At 46.4% G+C, this 20,221-nt stretch overlaps 1 protein-coding gene across 1 annotated transcript in view; it reads right to left on the bottom strand.

The window, feature by feature from the left end:
* The window catches only part of LMBR1L (limb development membrane protein 1 like), a 51,856-nt gene that overhangs the window by 12,923 nt on the left and 18,712 nt on the right, over nt 1–20,221 (bottom strand). The window contains exons 2-8 of the mRNA XM_082212614.1: nt 14,132–14,216; nt 9,895–9,925; nt 7,734–7,873; nt 5,865–5,968; nt 5,646–5,772; nt 3,030–3,098; nt 213–277 (exon numbers count right to left, since the gene is read on the bottom strand). Coding sequence (XP_082068740.1) covers nt 213–277; nt 3,030–3,098; nt 5,646–5,772; nt 5,865–5,968; nt 7,734–7,873; nt 9,895–9,925; nt 14,132–14,216 — 621 coding nt within the window. The remainder of the gene's footprint in view (nt 1–212; nt 278–3,029; nt 3,099–5,645; nt 5,773–5,864; nt 5,969–7,733; nt 7,874–9,894; nt 9,926–14,131; nt 14,217–20,221) is intronic.

Below are 20,221 nucleotides of genomic sequence, written 5' to 3'. Positions count from 1 at the left end.
GCAGTACCTATTTATCTACTTGCACTGGTGTGCTTTCAAACTGCTAGGTTGGCAGAAGCTGGGACAGAGCAATGGGAGCTCACCGCTTGCGGGGATTCGAACCGCCGACCTTCTGACTGGCAAGCCTAAGAGGCTCAGCGGTTTAGACCACAGCGCCACCCACATCCCTTCTACTAGGCCTGGCAAGTCCAAAAAGCCTCTCCTGCTCTTACCCTGGGCTTCACCAGCAGTGTCCCTGTGACGGTGAACATCCGTGACAGGCCAAAGGGGGTGCACACTGTGGAGGGAGAGAAAGAGAAGAAGAAAAAGAGTTGTAAACAGCAGCACCAGCATGTAATTCCATCACGGCCCCTTCTGCCAGGAGGTGGCACCATTCTCCAAGCTCAAGAACTGGCAAGGCTCAAAGGGGGGGGGGGGAACAGGCCTCCACAGGGTCAGACACACACAGAAAATCTCTTGGAAACTGTTGCAACTCTGAGGATACAGCTGGCCTCAAAAAACCTGTACTTAAAAGTGTCCACATTCCGCAGTGCAACAAAATCTCTGGTTTGGGGCTCTTTGCAGAGATGCCGTCATCCCTGTCTAACATTTAATAGGTTCTTTGTTTTGTTTTGTTTGGATCCAATGAAGAACGAGCTCCAGGAAGCTTCAAAAACATTCTCTGAGCTCAAGGCACACCCTCAAGGCAGAAAGCCAAGGGAGATTATAAGATCATCCTTGGAATATAGATTCTCCAAGTGCTTTTTTGTTGTTGTTGCTGTAGGAACTCATGGGTACTCAGTGCCCCCTGAATGTTAAAATTGCGGCACTGACTGTAACAACTTCATGGTGAGTAACCAACTTTTTTTCTTCTTGGAAAAAAAAGGAGCACTGTTTTTCCCTGATCAGGACAACACCCAAAGCGAGAGAGCAAGAATTTTGCTCAAGGGAAAATAGTCATTTCCTACTTCCGCCACAAAGCTATTCGGGCAAGCATTTCTATCCCTCTGTTTCATACGCAGAGAGATACACATACAGTGGTGCCTCGCAAGACGAAAAGAATCCGTTCTGTGATTCTCTTCGTCTAGCGGTTTTTTCGTCTTGTGAAGCAAGCCCATTGACGGATTAGCAGATTAGCGCTATTAGCGGCTTTTAGCGGCATATCGGCTTATCGGATCAGCTGATAAGTGGCTTAGCAGCTTAGAAAAGGGGGGGAGGGGAAAAACCCCGCAGGAACTCGCAAGGCATTGTCGTCTTGCGAAGCAAGCCCATAGGAAATTCGTTTTGTGAAGCACCTCCAAAACGGAAAACCCTTTCGTCTAGCGGGTTTTCCGTCTTGCAAGGCATTCGTCTTGCGGGGCACCACTGTACAAAAAAAAAGGTAGCCTGGGTCAAGAATTGCCACCTATGTTCTGACAAAATACAGGACAGGGTGGGCCAGGGCAGTTAGGGGGTGATTCCCCCCCCAAAAAAAAATCTGATGCTGAAATGACTTCAAAGCAATCCATTACAATCTACTGCAGCCTAACAAGATGCCCCCTCTGGAATTTGTCACACTCACACATGTGCACACACATATACATTGATTTGTTGACGTGTCTGTGCTTGGCATATGACCTTTTACACACCCTTTTCCAAACATATGAATTTGGGAGGGGGAGCCCTAACTTGGCAGAGAGAGAGAGAGAGAGAGAGAGAGAAATGATATATAATGAATTGAAAAGGATGTTCAAAATAACTTTTATTTTTATTTAAATCCCCAGTAGCTTTTCTATTGGGAATTATAAGGACAGAACTACCTAAATCGTATAGAAATTTATTTATGTATGCTACAACAGCAGCAAGAATGTTACTTTCCCAAAAGCGGAAAGAAGCAGAAGTCCCAGTAAAGGAAGAATGGATACAAAAACCTATGGAATATGCAGAAATGGTATACAAAATCAAGATAACAAACTTTTTTTAAATAAAAGAATGGAAATGGTTTATTGAATATTTACAGATAAATTGTAAACCGATAAAAACATTAGCAAGATTATTGTAATAACCTGCAGTATATATTTACAGTAGATAATTAAATGAGCAGGTTAAATGAACTTGGATATGCAGAAGGTATTAAAAAATAAATTCAAGGAACCGCAGAAAGAAGGGGAAAGAAGTCAAATTTTGAAATGTTAAATTGATTGTAAAACTAATGAAACATAAATTTGAAAAGCAAAGAAAGAAAGCAAAGAAAGAAAGAAAGAAAGAAAGAAAGAAAGAAAGAAAGAAAGAAGTGAAATACAGGACAAAACTGTATCAATACAAGTTCTGCCATTTTACACTGAAATACGGGACAATCCTGTATTATACAGGACAGGTATAGGGCTAGGGCAGGGGTCTGCAACCTTTAAGACAAAAAGAGCCACTTGGACCCGTTTCTGAAGGGAAAAAAACTGGGAGCCGCAAAACCATTGCAACATTTAAAACAAATATATCTCCGGATCTGACAGCGGGCGGGAAGGTGACGTCGGGGCGGTGCGTGACTAACGCACGTACCGCCCCCATGCGACGTCACAGCCAGTACAGCGCCCGCCACAGTGGAGAGTGTCGGGGCGCACAATGCGCCTCCTCCCCTCGCTAGTATCCGCCCCGGAGCCGTGGCAAAGGTGTAAAAGAGCCACATGCGGCTCCGGAGCCGCGAGTTGCAGAACCCTGGGCTAGGGGATGGCTTTAGGGTTTCAGACAGGTGCTCACCCAGTCCTATCTGGAGATTTTGGGTGTTAAACCTGGGATCTTCTGCATGCAGCAAAGATAGCTCAGTGGTAGAGCAGCTATCTTCCCTCTCCTTACAAAACATCACATACACACACACCCCCTTTTTAAAAAATGCAAACAAAGCTCAGAATACATTGTTTATCCAACAGACCCTGTGGAGCTGGCAATTCAACCCCAGGCATTTAGGACCCCTCTCTAACCTTCCGGATCGGATCTGCGCTCCTGGCACTGAGTTCTCCTTCCTCCCCGCAGCATCCCAATAGCATGATGCATTTAAAAAAAACCAAATGACTTACACAAGAGCAGCAGCACACCAAACAGGGAGATGCATGAGTAGAGGTAGGGGAGGTAGTATTCCCATAGATCTGCAGAAAGAAAGGCAGTCAATGTGCGGTTCGGGCAAATAAAACAGGCCACCTGGGGCAGTGCTGGAGTGGGGAGCCTATAGCCCCCATACAAGGCAATTTGCCCCACCTGCCCAACACCTAACAGCTGGTGGAACTTCAACTGGTGCAGAATTCAGCGGCCACCATGCTCATTGGAGCAATTATTATTATTATTATTATTATTATTATTATTATTATTATTATTATTAATACCCCACCCATCTGGCTCGGCTTCCCCAGCCACTCTGGGCGGCTTCCAACAAAATATTAAAATACTGTAATGCATCAAACATTAAAAGCTTCCCTAAAGAGGGCTGCCTTCAGATGTCTTCTAAAAGTCTGGTAGTTGTTGTTCTCTTTGACATCTGGTGGGAGGGCGTTCCACAGGGTGGGCGCCACTACCGAGAAGGCCCTCTGTCCTGTAACTTGACTTCTCGCAGTGAGGGAACCGCCAGAAGGCCCTCAGTGTCCGGGTGGAACAATGTGGGTGGAGACGCTCCGTCAGAGCAAGACGGTTTGAACATATTAAACCAATCCTGGTCCTGGCTACCAGTGTGTCTCCGGGCCCAATTCAAAGTGCCGGTTTTGACCTATAAAGCCTTAACGGCTCAGGACCACAATACCTCAAAGACCGCCTCTTTCCATATGAACCTATCTGGACACTGAGATCACCTTCTGAGGCCCTTTCTTTGTGTGCCTCACCCATGTGAGGTCCGGAGGGTGGCAACACAAGAACGGGCCTTCTTTGCAGTGGCCCCCCATCTGTGGAATGCTCTCCCCAGGGAAGTTCGCCTGGCACCTTCATTACACACCTTTAGGCACCAGGCAAAAACGTTCCTTTCCAAGCTGGCCTTGGGTAGATCCGATTTACATGCCCTTTTAAAATGTGGTGGGGTTTTTTTTGGGGGGGGCGCTATTGGGTTATTGTTTTATTTTTATTAGGCATTTTGTGGTTTTATATCTTGATTTTATTCTGTGAACTGCCCTGAGACCCCTGGGAATAGGGTGGTATATAAATTAAATCAATCAATCAAATTAACTAAATAACTAACATCAGGAGTGGGCAGGGTACAGATGCAAAGGAATGACTGGGAGCCTAACATGGGCTTCCTGGTTGTTCCTTGGCAAGTGACTCCCCCCCTTTCGAAGCTGTCTCCATAGATTCAAACTGTCCTGCAAGCTGACACCCCCCCCCTTTTGCAGACAAAAAATGCTGGTACACAGGGAATTCTTGGGCAGTATCTCTCTCCACCTGCAGGGGGCAACTTTGATAGAAGGCCGGTTCTGCCCACCTGTCAAAGGTTTGTTGTTTTATTATGTTTTCATATGTGCTGTAAGCCGCCCAGAATGGCTGGAGAAACTCAGCCAGATAGGCAGGGTATAAATAACAAAATTATTATTATTCACTGGGGTGAATATATAAGGTAAAGGTAAAGGGACCCCTGACCATTAGGTCCAGTCGTGGCCGACTCTGAGATTGCAGCGCTCATCTCGCTTTATTGGCCGAGGGAGCCGGCGTACAGCTTCCGGGTCATGTGGCCAGCATGACAAAGCCACTTCTGGCGAACCAGAGCAGCGCACGGAAACGGCGTTTACCTTCCCGCCGGAGTGGTACCTATTGATCGACTTGCACTTTGACGTGCTTTTGAACTGCTAGGTTGGCAGGAGCAGGGACCGAGCAATGGGAGCTCACCCCATCGCGGGGATTTGAACTGCCGACCTTCTGATTGGCAAGTCCTAGGCTCTGTGGTTTAACCCACAGCGCCACCTGCGTCCTGGGTGAATATATACTGGACCCCATTAATTTTGTTTTACAAAAGGGCTATCTAACCATCAGAGTTGCAATAAAGACAATGCTTCTCTAAAACGTATGTTTTTCTTATTGTCCTATATTGAAAGATTTTTGGCAGAAGGTAACTGAAACCATCACCAGAACTGTACAGAACAACCTTACATTGACAGAGCAAAATATCCTCTTTAATTATATACCCAGCACCTGGAACCTTACAAAAGGACAAGATGAGTGGAATCTCCGAGCCCTTACCACAGCAAAAAGACTGATCCTGGTGAATTGGAAAAATAAAAATGTGGCTCCCTTCTATGATTGGATTGAACTTATACAAACTTGCAACATATGAACAACTTGCATATAAACGCAGACTTGCCATGGACAAGTTCAATGATATTAGGAATCCATTCTTAACAAATATTGTTAATAGGTTAAGATCTGGTGAAGTACAATAACAAAGTAAAAATAAATAAATTCACTGGGGTGGAAGAGAAAGATCTGGCCCATCTGGTCAAAAAGGTGCCCCCCCCCCAAAAAAAACCCACACATATCTGACCATACTGCTTCCAGTTACTGCTGGCAGTATGCAGACCAGGTGGCCGAGAGTTCAATCTGATGCATGTCTAGCTGGCAATATTGACTGAGCCTTGCACACAGATGGGTTCCAGTCTCCCTTCCTTGCTTTCGCACACAAACCTTGGGAAAAGCGGAAAGGGAGCTAAAGGACACAAACTCACCATAGAGACTCTCCCTGCTGGCTGCGTTGTTGTCCAGAATGGCAGATGCGACCCAGACCATTCCCAGCACCAACAGGGTCAGCAGCAGGAGGACCACAAATGTCTCATAGACGCGAGCCATGATCCCCTGGAAAAAGGGGAGGCAGCAGAAAAAAGGATCAATCACTGTTTTGAATCTGGGGGAGGAGGAAGGGTGGAGAGCAGAGGGGCAGCTGTTACCTTCTTTGATCCCGCAAAACCTTCGGATTCGGTGAAGAAGTAGGCAAAGGGCATGAGGAAGACGAGGGAGAGGTTGGAGAAGAGGAAGACGAGGTTCCAGAGCCCTGGTGGGAACGAGAGAGAAGGCCTGGTTTAAGCAACGGCAAATTATGTATCTCTATGGATATACAGTTCAAGCTTTCCTTTCTTCTTATCTGACCAGCCTTGCATGCCCCACTCCCAACCCTCAGCCTAACCTACCCTCACAAGGTTGTTGTGAGAATATAAATGGGGAGGGAGAGAACTTCCCTGCCGGAAGGGTGGGATACAACTGTATACCTGAAGGAGCATCTCCACCCCCATCGTTTTGCCCGGACACTAAGGTCAAGTGCCAAGGGCCTTCTGGCGGTTCCCTCACAGCGAAAAGTCAAGTTACAGGGAACCAGGCAGAGGGCCTTCTCGGTAGTGGCACCCGCCCTGTGGAACGCCCTCCCACCAGATGCCAAAGAGAACAACTACCAGACTTTTAGAAGACATCCGAAGGCAGCCCTGTTTAGGGAAACTTTTAATGTTTAATAGATTGTTGTATTTTAATATTCTGTTGAAAGCCGCCCAGAGTGGCTGGGAAACCCTGCCAGATAGGTATAAATAATAAATTATTATTATTATATTATTGGTGTTTCCCAAGACTGGGTCTCCAGCTGTGTTTTTTAGGACTACAACTCCCATCATCCATAGCTAGCAAGACCACTGGTCAGAGATTATGGGAATTGTAGTCCAAAGCAGCAACAAGAGCTGGAGACCCAAGTTTGGGAAACCCTGCTGGTAATAAAGAAAAGGTAGCTTGCTTCTTAGAACTTGTCTGAGCTAAACTAAAGCCTCCTCACCGAGGAGTCTCATGGCTGGGGTACTCAGAAACCCAATTAATGCCCTGGAAGCCACAGTCATTTTCAGTGTAATGGGAAGTATTCAGCAAATAATATCCCAGGCTATTGCTGAAGAGGCAATGCCACACAACTGCTCCCTCTATGATACGATAATATTTATTGTCACTGTCCCATACAGAACAACGAAATTGAAAATCTTCATCAGACATTCAGAAACCAACAAGCCTACTATCCCAGCTATCCCAGCCTGGTTAGCCCCCTAAAAACTCTGATACCCCATAATTAAATACAATATACTACCATAGAGACTACCTTAAAGGTAAAGGGACCCCTGACCATTAGGTCCAGTTGTGGCCGACTCTGGGGTTGCGGCGCTCATCTTGCTCTATTGGCTGAGGGAGCCGGCGTACAGTTTCCGGGTCATGTGGCCAGCATAACTAAGCCACTTCTGGCGAATCAAAGCAGCGCACGGAAACGCTGTTTACCTTCCCGTCGGAGCAGTACCTATTTATCTACTTGCACTTTGACGTGCTTTTGAACTGCTAGGTTGGCAGGAGCAGGGACCAAGCAATGGGAGCTCACCCCGTCGCAGGGATTCGAACCAATGACCTTCTGATCAGCAAGTCCTAGGCTCTGTGGTTTAACCCACAGCACCACCTGCGTCCCTTAGAGAGACTATCTTACACTGCGTTTAAAACCAAAATTGCCTTGGAATAGAAACTGTTTCTCAGGCGGCTAGCTCTAGTCTTTATAACCCTGTACCTTCTTCCAGAAGGCAGAAGCTGAAAGAGATCATTTCCGGGGTGCGCACTATCCTGCGCTATCTCTGCACTTTCTTATGGCACCTGGAAGCATAGATTTGATCCAAGGTGGGAAGAGTGCACCCAATTATTCTCTTCGCAGTCTTTACAACCTCTAACTCCCCTAGTCGCTCTCTCTTCCCATAGAGCAGCGCACTGAAGACCCAGGCGGTCGAATGTACAAGCCACAGCATGGAGCTCACCGTGGATGAGGGACCCATTGAGCCACTGGATGTAGTAGTTTTGCGGAAAGGTAAGCAGAACTTCGTTGCTGATGATGGAGAAGGGAAGCAGGAGCACGGCTCCTAGAGATACTGCCAAGGTGAAGGTGCACAGCCAGAGTCTGGGGAGCAAAGGAAAGGGGATTAAAACCCGTGTCTCATGATTGACAGCTTTCCACCCACCCACTGCCCCCTTTCAAGCTGATAACATTTCTTCCACACCAGGAATGAAGGTGAGCAGCAGAGAGGCCAAAGACAAGAGGCCAAAGATGCTCCACAGATAGAGAAGCCCCAATATAAAAAAAAATACTGTGGAACAGCTATTGCAAGAGTGCCTATGTATGTACTGTATTTTTTGCCCTATAGGACACACTTTCCCCCCTCCAAAAATGAAGGGGAAATGTGTGTGCGTCCTATGGGGCGAATGCAGGCTTTCGCTGAAGACTGGAGAGCGAGAAGCATTGGTGTGCACCGACCCCTCTCGCTCTCCAGGCTTCAGAAAGCTATCCGCAAGCCTTGCGAGCCCGGGGGAGTTCCCGCAGGCTCGCAAAGCTTGCGGGCAGCAGCCTGCATCCCAAAGCACGGGGTGCCCTCCGGAGGACGCCCCGTGCTTCGGGAAGGTGTCCGCAAGCCTCCTGCGTCTGGCCTGAGGTCCCGCCGGGCGCGCAAGGCTTGGGGCGGCAGCCTGTTCTGGGGGCTGGGGTCTCCACCCCCAGCCCCGCAAGCTCCCAGAGCAATGCCAAAGCTGCATGCAGCTTCAGCATGGCTCTGGGTCCCGTTCTGGGGGCTGAGGGAGGGGGAAGCTCGGGCTTGCGGAGAGCTTCCTGTTCTGGGAGCTGGGGTCAGCCCCGCGCCTGGGGGGGAATAATTCTTTCCCCTTTATTCCCCCCCCCAAAAAAAATTAGGTGCGTCCTATGGGGCGAAAAATACGGTATGTATGTATGCATAAAACGAAATAAAATACAGCCCAAGGTGTCTAATGACCGCAGAATGGCTGTAGCTTTCCTTGACTACTTTTGGGAGTCTGTATATGAGTTTAAGGAGACATGTTAACTTAATTCAACAGTGTAAAGAAGTTTTGATGGATGTAATAATGGAATACTGAATGGTTTAGTTTATGTAAAATATGCAGGGATTTATGTTATGCAAAATGAACCATGGAAAGAGAAGAAGGAAAGTCATTGTTATTATAAAGTTATTTAAATGAGTATTCTAAATTGTTAAACAGAAAATTTAATAAAAATTAGAGAGAGAGAGAGAGGAGACATGTTAAGTGCCTTTTTACCCATATAGAAATGTATCTTGTGAATCATCTCCTTAAATGTAGGTGAGACATAGGGCAGAATCTAACTAACGCATCCTGTCAGCAGAAGAATTTCCACTTGTACAATGAAGCATCCCCCTTCCAACTCCCTTGACCCTCCCCAAATATGATCTGGAGGGTTGGGGGAACCCCTGGAAGAGATTTAGTGGCTGTTTGGGAAGAGAGAAGTTCTGTTGTGCAAGCAGGAATCCTGGTGCTGACACGACCCATCAATTGGATACTGCCCAATTGGATACTGCCCAAATTGAAGGATGCTGTTCCGTTTTTCAGCCGACAAATTCAACAAGTAAGGAGCAGTACAGTCCTTTGCATGTTTCCTCCAAAGTACCGTATTTTTCGCTCTACAAGACGCACCAGACCACAAGACGCACCTCGTTTTTGGAGGAAAACAAGGAAAAAAATATTCTGAATCTCAGAAGCCAGAACAGCAAGAGGGATCGCTGCGCAGTGAAAGCTTCTGGGATAGCTTCTGGGATAGCTGCGCAGCCTGCATTCGCTCCATAACACACACACACACACACACACACACACACACACACATTTCCCCTTACTTTTTAGGAGGGAAAAAGTGAGTCTTATAGAGCAAAAAATACGGTAAGCATAGATGAATTCAACGGGACTTGAATCCAGGCAAGTGTGGATTGCAGCCTTAATTGTCATTTATAGTCGGCTTCTTGTTCAGCTATTTACAGATTATACATAAAACATTTTTTTAACATATGTACGGGGGGCAGGGGAGGTAAAGGAGGAGGATGGGAGAGAGGAAAAAAAGGATGTCAGTAATTTTAAGTACCAGGAATGACGAGGAAAGGAACTTACGCAATTCTGTTGACAGCAGCATCTTCATCAACTAAGAAAGAAGGAACATCGTTACTTATTACATTCACGTCCAACTTTCCTCCTAAGGAGCTCAGGGCGGCAGACACCACTCTCTTCCCTGCCCCTTTTTATCCTGCAAAGTTGATCACGCCCCAAAACGTTGGCAGGCCCAGTTTGTTGCACAGCTGAGTGGGGATGTGAGCTCCAGCCCTGGTCTCATTAATGTTCCTGCTAGAGCAGGTCTTTTATTTCAAAAATCAAGCCTTTGACAGATTGACATCTAATATACCTCAGACCCCAACGCCTTGTGACTCGACTCGAATGTTTTGGCTCCTGAATTCCGCAAACCCAGAAGTGAGTTTGCGAACGTTGTTTGGAACCCGAACATCTGACACAGCTTCCGATTGCATGCTGGAAGCTCCTGCAGCCAATTGGAAGCTGTGCCTTGGTTGTCGAACGTTTTCGGAAGACAAACAGACCTCCGGAGTGGTTTCCATTCGACAACCAAGGTATGACTGTAGTACAGTGGTACCTCGGGTTACATATGTTTCAGGTTACATACACTTCAGGTTACAGACTCCACTAACCCAGAAATAGTGCTTCAGGTTAAGAACTTTGCTTCAGGATGAGAACAGAAATCGTGCTCCGGTGGCGCGGTGGCAGCAGGAGGCCCCATTAGTTAAAGTGGTGCTTCAGGTTAAGTACAGTTTCAGGTTAAGTATGGACCTGCGGAACGAATTAAGTACTTAACCCGAGGTACCACTGTACGCTGAAATGGCAAAATTGACCGGGAAACTCAGAGACCAAGAAGACAAGAAATTAGAGAAAGGATGGGAAAATTTTATACAGTAATACCTCTGGATGCGAACAGGATCCGTTCCGGAGCCCTGTTCGCATCCTGAAGCGAACGCAACCCACGTCTGCGCATCTGCGGGTCGTGATTCGCCGCTTCCGCGCATGACGTCATTTTGAGCGTCTGCGCATGCGCGAGCGGCGAAACCAGGAAGTAACGTGTTACTTCCGGGTTGCCACGGAGCCCAACCCGAAAATGGTCAACCCTAAGCTACTTCAACTCAAGGTATGACTGTAATTTATTTAGGAGACCACTGTAAGTAGATGAAAACATTAGCAGGATTTTAATCTCACTTGTAATGTAACAAATGCTGCGGATAATTTGGATAGATAAAACATAGGCTATGAAACAAGATGCAGTTGGAAATGTTGACAATAGGACCCGTGGAAGGGATGGGGGGAAGTCTCGAGATTCAACCTCACTTTATGGGTATGTAACTGGCATTGTAATTAATTTATATTTGTAAAATCAAATAAAAACGATTTCAAAAAAAAGAATATTTGCACTGCTTGCTTGGCACGAATGAATTACCATTAATAATGCAGCTTTAAAAAAACCAAAAACAAAACCGTACATAGATGCCCCAAACATTCTAGCTGCTTTAATGGAATGGCAACCCCCTTCTCTCCCCATTCTGCGGCCATGTTAAGCCCTTCGGAGCGCAGCTGGTCTCCTTGGTATCCGGAATACAAGGCACACATTGTCTGAAAAGACTTGGTTCCCTATAGAGAAACGGAACTAATCCATTCTTTCCTGGGTCCGGCTGCCTGTAACCCAGATGCATTGTGATGAAGTTTTGCTTAATTGCCGTTTTGGGACTGGCAAAACGCCCGGCGAGTAGCAAACTATATTCTGTGGGAACTTGGGAGGGAGGGTAAAGAGGGGGAGGTTAAGGGAAGGGGGAGAAGGGACAGGCAATTCTGAAGGCAGGACTTATCTCCATCCTCTGCCAAGCCATTTCTCTCCCCTACTCTCTCCCCATTACTGTTTTATTTTAGCACTTCTAGATCATGTTCTGGCCCCCAAAAATGTTTTACAGTAACGAAAAACTGTAAATTTTAATTTTATTTATTTATTTATTTATTTTATATCCCACCTTTTCTCCAAGGAGTTCAAAGTGCCATACAAATGGCAGAGTGGGCTTTGAACCCTGGCCTCCGAGCTGCTGGTACGACACTCTTGCCGCTACACCAAAATCAAATTAAACAAATTCATTCGCTCCATAAGACACACACACATTTCCCCTTACTTTTTTAGGAGGGGAAGTGCGTCTTATAGAGCAAAAAATACAGTGTACTCCAGCGCCTTTAGTTCTATGGGCCAGCAGGACTCCTCTCGACTACTCCTTTGCTGGAACTGAGCATTCTGGGAAATAACCCTTGGGTTGGCATGGAAACCAAGCGCAAACCCCCCGCAACTTGGGGCTGCGCATGGCTTTTTCCTGGTCTCGTAATGGACCCTGTGCCTAGCAAGTCATCTCCAGCATCAGATTGCATAAAATTCAGTTCCAGTGCTCATTTGAAGCGATGGAAAATGGTTCTCAAATAACCATATTCCCCATGTTCCCATATTCCCTAGGCCAACCACTCCCAGGACAACTAGGTTAAGCACAGTGTAAACAAACCGAAGCGTGAAGGAAAAGGCCTTTTCCACAGGGTTTAGCTGCAAATATATATATATATATTTGCAGCTAAACCCTGTGGAAAATATATATGAAATATATATCCCTGTGGAATATATATATGAAAGCTGCTGCAAAGATGTCAGACATGGGGGAATAGCCCCTCCCTAGAGCGACCTAGCTGGGGAAGAAGGGGCACAATGTCTTCCATAGTTTCACACAGGGTGGATTTGATTTAAATCAAATTGATTTAAATCACAATTTAAATCAGTAGTCAGTAAGACTTGATTTAAATCTCTCTCTTTTTACAGAAAGACTCATTCTTGCTGGTATAATCTTCACATTTACAACCAGTTGAAGGTTGGAATAATACATTTTCAGAGTAGTTTTTACAGTTATGTCAAAAATTACTGATTTGCTCACACTATTAAAAATACAGAGACGGATAATTATTAAATAATGGTGAGGTTTAGTAAGTTAACTTGTTTATATTTGGACAACTTTAAAACTGGTGATATAGCTAAAAACCAGATATCCCCAAATATGTATTGGGAAATGTTTATTATGTATTTGCAAAAATATTGTAAGCAGGTTAATACATTGGCAGGGTTTTAAGATCACTTGTAATTGTAGAGATAGTGTAGGAAAATTTGGAGGAAAAGAGGCTCGGAGTAATAATGATAAGCAGCTGAAAAAGAAAATCTAAGGGAGTAGAGGGAAGTCAAAGGATTCAGAGAATCCTATTTCATGGATTTGATACTGCTTTTGTATACCGTATTTTTCGCTCTATAGGACGCACTTTTTCCCCTCCAAAAATGAAGGGGAAATGTGTGTATGTCCTATGGAGCGAATGCAGGCTTTCGCTGAAGCCTGGAGAGCGAGAGGGGTCAGTGCGCACCAACCCCTCTCGCTTTCCAAGCTTCAGGAAGCTATCCGCAAGCCTTGGGAGCCCGGCGGGAACTCCCGCCGGGCTCCCAAGGCTTGCGGATAGCAGCCTGCAGCCCAAAGCCTGGGGAGCGCTCCAGCCCGGCAAGCTCCGGTAGCGAAGGCGAGGTTCCGCGCAACCTTGCCTTCGCTCCCAGACCCATTCTGGTGGCTGGGGTCGGGGGAAGCTTGGGCTTCCCCCGCCCCAGCCCCGCAGCTAAAAAGGAAGCCAAGACAGCTAGCGGGATGGATCCCGCTAGCTGTCTTGGCTTCTGCCAAAGCCGCTGCAGCCTCTCCCAGCTAGAGAGGTTGTGCGTGGCTAAAGAGGAAGCCAAGACAGCCAGCAAGATCCTGCTGGCTGTCTTGGCTTCTTTGCTCTTTGGGGCTGCGGGGGGGGATAATTCCCCCCCTTTATTTCCCCTCCAAAAAAACGAGGTGCGCCCTATGGTCCAGTGCGCCCTATAGAGCGAAAAATACGGTATGTTGTTGTTTATTTTTATTCTTTGTTGTTTGTAGAAAATCTAATAAAAATTTTTTTTTAAAAAAATAAAACCAGATATCACCAGGCCCTATCAAGCATAAGAACCCTAGAGACACAAAAGCTTGCCCAAAGAGCATTGCTGTAGCAGAGATGTCGTCCCAAACATGCGCAAACATTGGATGCACATAGGACCACAGTCACATTTAGCTGGGTTAGCATCTCCTGGCAGAGAACAAATGTTGCTTCCCATGCCTCCCTAAGGAATCCAAGCCACCCTTTATTAAAAACCTAAACGTTGAGCAAGACATGAACACAGGGGGTTAGATCCTGTTCACCCAAGTTCCTGCCCCCACCTTACCTGTTGTGAAGTCTGTGTGCCTTTTGAAGCGAGTTAGGATGAAGTAGCACAGGATGTAGAGGCTGGCAAAGAGAAGGGCACAGATCTGCAGGAGGACAAGGAAACGCTGGTGAGATGCTAGTTAGAAGGCAGTGCCTCTCCACCACCCCAAAACACCTTCCTCCACTGTCATCGAAAGACGCACAGCCCATCTCCCCCAAAGCAACAGCATCACATGAATGGATTTCAAGGGACTGGTGGATTTCAGCGATAGGATACCTGCAACCCATCTAAACCAGTGGTTTTCAAGCTTTCTTCTCTGGGCCACACCAAATACAGGGCCATTGAGGGCTATTGGCAATGCAAGAGAACAGTCCTTCGCCCTTGTCACACACCCCGAGGTGTGAACAGAGACTGGGGGTTTGGAAGGTTGCCAGGGTAACTGGGTGTGAGGAGACGGGGAAAAGAGTCTTGAGAGCAAGGGTTTGTTATAAGAATTTTGAGGTCTCAAATATAGAATAGGTAAAGGGACCCCTGACCATTAGGTCCAGTCATGGCTGACTCTGGGGTTGCGGCGCTCAACTCACTTTATTGTATGCGGCATACAGCTTCCAGGTCATGTGGCCAGCATGACAAAGCCGCTTCTGGCGAACCAGAGCAGCGCACGGAAATGCCGTTTACCTTCCTGCCGGAGCGGTACCTATTTACCGTATTTTTCGCTCTATAACACGCACCAGACCATAACACGCACGTAGTTTTTAGAGGAGGAAAACAAGAAAAAAATATTCTAAACAAAACAGTGGATGTATGATTTTTGTGGTTCATGCTGTGGCCACAGACATGTGATCTGACGGTGAGTTTGGCGTAGCCCAATGCAAAAATCCTGAGGATCCATGTGGATCCATGCTAAAGTCGCCCTAAAGTCGCAGGGGCGCTGGGGGAGTGAACAGGAAGCAGGAGGAGGAGAACAATCCCTCTCTCACACACAGACACACAGAGTATCAATCCCAAAGTCGCAGGAGAGGCAGGGGCACTGGGAGTGGGAAGCAAGAGAAGGAGAACGATCCCCCCTCTCTCTCTCTCTCACACACACACAGTATCAATCCTAAAGTTGCAGGAGAGCGCAGGGGCGCTGGGAGAGTGAACAGGAAGGAGGAGGAGGAGGAGAACGATAGCTCAAGCACACACACACACACACACACACACACACACACAGCCCCTACAGTGGCTGATCCAAAATCGGACAGCAAAAAACTGCAGGCAGGGACATAGAGCACGGGGTTGTTTTAAAGCAACCAACCCCGATCCAACGCGGATCTGCTTCTCTCCCTCCTCCCGGCTAGGCTGGCTGAAAAGCTTTGCTGCTACTTAGCAGCTCACTGGAGAAGAGAGAGGGACATAGAGCACGGGGTTGTTTTAAAGCAACCAACCCCGATCCAACCCCGATCTGCTTCTCTCCCTGCTCCCCGGCTCGGCTCGCTGACAGGAGCCGCTTACACCCGCTTTGCAGTTTCAAAGAGAGCCATGGACTGCTCACAACTGCAGCGGATTCCCCTGCCATCTGCAGGCATTCGCTCCATAACACGCACAGACATTTCCCCTTACTTTCCAGGAGGAAAAAACTGCGTGTTATAGAGCGAAAAATACGGTATCTACTTGCACTTTGGTGCGCTTTCGAACTGCTAGGTTGGCAGGAGCAGGGACCAAGCAACGGGAGCTCACCCCATTGCAGCGATTCGAACTGCCAATTTTCAGATCGGCAAGCCCTAGGCTCAGTTGTTTAGCCCACAGCGCTACCCATGTCCCTCAAATATAGAATATTCATAAATACACACATATATAAATATATGAACCATGTGTCTGAAATAGTATGGGAGAGTAATCCTGAAGCCATTTTGACTCTTCCAATGACCTCAAATGTTCCTCTGCAGTAAGGGAGGCAAATGGGGAAAGCCTCCCCACTGCCTTTTTGCTTGCAAACCCTGTCTTAAGGGTGTATTTGTGTATGAATAGGGTGAGCCTGTGACCTGGACTCAGGAACTAAAGTATTAACCATCACAAAACAATGGCCAGGCTGCACAGGTAAAGCAATCAGCAACCATTATCAGGTATCCTGGCAGACAGGATTTCTGCTGTAGACCACCTCCTTCTGTGATGTATGTATGATGTTTCAGGGGGGTGGTTTTGGGCTACAGGGTGGGCATTTTCAAAAGTCTATATTAGGGCTTGCACACCATCGTTGTGGATTCCTCCTCCCTCCTGCGTGTGGTGAGTGGAGACCCTTTTGCAACAGTTCCTTTAATAAAGATCAGGCTTACTAGCCGCTTTGCTTCTCAATATACGCTGGTTGGCCTCTGTTATTTTTCTCCTACCAATAGGGAACCCACTTAAGGACTCTATACGGGCTCCGGAATACCTCATAAGGGAAAGGGAACAGTTTTTATCTTAGAAATCCCCTCCGCCTCTTTCCTTTTCCTTCTGTGATGGGGCCCCTATTTGGGGACTTCCCTGGCCCACATAGGACCAATCTGGATAGTTGGCCTTGGTGAAGATTTCTCCCCCCAAACAGTTTTTGACCTGGGCTTCCGCTGAAATGAGGCTGCATTTTAAGTAGTATTTTAATCTTGTTTTTATTTTAATCGATTGTTTTTATACCTGATTTTAGCCGCCCTGAGCCCGGTCTTGGCTGGGGAGGGCGGGGTATAAATTAAATTAAATTAAATTCACAATATGTGTGTATTAATGTTGAACTATTTTAATAATAAAAACTTTTAAACAAAAAAAAAAACCGTTGCTGGGAAGAAGGAAGACCCGGATACTTTTGGGGAAGGCTGGCTGCAAGCTGGCTTGGAGAGATGCTTTGGACTCCAAGGCTGCCCTGCTGTGGGATACAAGCCTCTCTTGAAATGACCATGCTGTCGTGCAAACTGAAGGTGAATAAACCATACTTCTTAAAGCTATGACAGTCTCTGCCATGTCTCAGTTCTCTAAAGGAATGCAGACCCTGGACGAGTGCCTGGGACCCCATAGGCTCCTGCCACGGCTGGGCAGAGAGTGGGGGTGGCACCCAACTTTTGTAACAACGCTCAACAGCTAAAGCTCAATTAGAAACCCAACAGCGATTAGGCAAAACACAACAGCATTCCTAAAAGGGCTCGCCGAACAATACAGTTCAGTGGTACCTTGGGTTACATACGCTTCAGGTTACAGACGCTTCAGCTTACAGACTCCGCTAACCCAGAAATAGTGCTTCAGGTTAAGAACTTTGCTTCAGGATGAGAACAGAAATCATGCTCTGGCAGCGCAGTGGCAGCAGGAGGCCCCATGAGCTAAAGTGGTGCTTCAGGTTAAGAACAGTTTCAGGTTAAGAACGGACCTCCAGAACAAATTAAGTACTTAACCCAAGGTACCACTGTAGTACCTTGGTACTCAAACAGCTTGGCTCCAGAGCAAGTCGGCTCCCGAATGCCACAAACCCGGAAGTAAGTGTTCTGGTTTGCAAACGTTTTTCGGAAACTGAACGTCCAACACGGCTTAAATTCTAGAACCAAGGTACCACTGTACTATAAAAGGGGGAAAAATTCCTACGCCGAACCACTAAAATATGAGCACTGTGTCAGTACTGTTGGTTTCCAGTCTCAAGTCATCGAAAGCAAATATGCGAAGAAGGAAGAGGTGAGGATAGTGTCAGCAGCCACTTCCCTAGCTTCCTGCCCCCCCACCCCCCAGCAGGAGCACTACATAGGCAAGGCTGGAGGGGGAGATGTCTGGAACACAGTGGTCTTGCTGCTGAGGCAGAATCACCAGCTGGGGTGTGAAAGGAAGAAAATACAGCCCACCCCGCAAGCCTCAGGAGGTAGGAAGATGCTGTACCAGCCAAAAACTACTGGACAGGCAGAAACAGCTGCAGCTCAGTGCTATAGGAAGGCATAAAGAGAATGGTGGTGGGGAGATAGACTCAAACTTAGAAGCCATCCCATGTGTTAAGGCTTGGCGGATGGAAAAGGACGAAGGAGATTTAATTTGCCTCCCAGGCCAGATGTCAAAGCATCCTTCCCCAACTTGGTGCCCTCCCAATGTTTTGGACAACCATTCTCATCATGCCCGACTATAAACCACACTGGCTATGCAAGCAGACAGGCTCTGGAGCTAAGCTCCAGCCCTCAGAACTGCAGAGATGCAAAAAATATATTAATTGGCAGAATTGCAAAGATGCAAAGGGAGGGAGAGAAACAGATCCCGTTTTAATGCATGATCGAAAGAGAGATTTAGGGAAAGGGATTAGCAGTGGTTGGTTTAACCCTATCAGAACATTCTTTTCGATTTAGGTCACAGTTGCTGTTTCTAGAGGAGCTAAGCTCTTGCTAACAGCTATTTTTATCTATTTTAGAAAACATATAGCCTGCTGTGTGAATTCAGCCACCCTTGGTTCATAACCAGCTCATTTTATTTGGTCTGCAGACCATAAAGATCAAATACTTTGCAGGGCTTTTAAATCCTTCTTTAGAATATTTTATTGGTTTTATAGCAAGATGGCATTGATCGGCTTCCAGAAAACCTGCAGTACTACTTGCCTACAGCAGTCACATACTAAAAATTTGAGCAGGGACACACTGTCTAATAAACGACTCACTGAATGTCTCACCAAACTTCTCCATAAGTTAACTGTGAGTGGCTGGAGGTCCGACACTGACATCTCTTCTATTTGCACAGCTGTGAAGGGTTATGGAGACAACCACAGCAAAAGGGCAAAGATCAAGGCATGCACAAAAATGGCAGCTTTCAAAATGAGTGCACAAGAAAATGCACAAGCAATCGGAAATGGTGAAAGAGAAAATTCTAAAGGTTCCTAACCAATGTTTCAGGCACTATTGAACACCACCAGGACCGGTCCAAGACATTTTGACACCTGAGGCGAACAGCACTCAAAATTCACCAGGCGTTTGCACCTAGCTATCGGATACTTGCGACCAAGTGAATATGCCCGTGTGTCAGGTTGGTGCCTGATGTCTCCACCATCGGGAGGGTCATGCCTGGGGATCCTTGGATCTTGCCCGTTTTCACAAAGTAGCAACATATCCTTCAGAATTCTATCTGCGATATTTCATCTGCACAATCAGAACCAATTTCAGGAACCAAGAGGTAGTATTGGGAAAAAAGACTTTCGAGCTGTCTGGCTCCAAAATGGCAACTGTAATCTTGGTTGAAGGAGGCATTTGGTGCCGCGCTAATACAGTATACAGAGGTATTTTGGTTCTCAAACACCGAAAACCTGGAAGTGTGTTCTGGTTTTTGAATGTTTTTCGGAAGCTGAATGTCCGATGCAACTGTCGGCTATTGTTTCTGGGGTACCTGCACGAAACAGAAGCTGCGTTTTCTAACATTTTGGAAGTCAAAAGGACTTCTGGAATGGATTAAGTGTGCCGCTTTTGTTTTTGCTATTTATTTTGCGTTTTTGTTTTTGAGGCTTTTCCAGTTCATTTGCTTTTGTGACTGTGGGGAACCCAGTTCAGCTACTGACCGATTGATTCTATGGCTGCGGAAATGGATGAAAGCCCCCCATCCAAACAATGACTATCAACAGTGCAGGTAAGAAAAAATAGTAATTTTATTTTTATCATCTACAATACTGTCCTATTTATTTATTTTATTATTGCTTTCATTTTATGGTTCAATGGTCTCGTTGAACAGTAAAATTCGTGTTAAATTGCTGTTTTAGGGGTTGTTTTGAAAAGTCTGGAACGGATTAATCCATTTTGCATTACTTTCTATGGGAAAGCGTGCTTTGGTTTTGGAACGCTTTGGTTTTGGAACAGACCTCTGGAACGGATTAGGTTTGAGAAACAAGGTACCACTGTATCTGAGTTTCTATCACTGAACCTTGGGAAGAGTCCACATTTCATGCACTAATGTGGCTATGTAAACAAGCTAGGGCTGGCTCTGAAGAGATTACCATTCTGTACGTTCCACAAACCCTGGAAAACACCCCACATTAACCTCTTCCTGCCAGGCTTGGAATGAACAACAAATCACTAATACAGAGTTGTGCTCTCACAAGTCTAGCACATAGAGGTCACATGCAAAGGAAACATTGATGTTTCATCTGTCACA

This window comes from Podarcis vaucheri (assembly GCF_965113315.1).
Source record: "Podarcis vaucheri genome assembly, chromosome: 2".
Taxonomy (NCBI): Eukaryota; Metazoa; Chordata; class Lepidosauria; order Squamata; family Lacertidae; genus Podarcis; species Podarcis vaucheri.
Note: the sequence above shows the minus strand (reverse complement) of the source record. Positions and strands in the feature narration are given on the sequence as shown.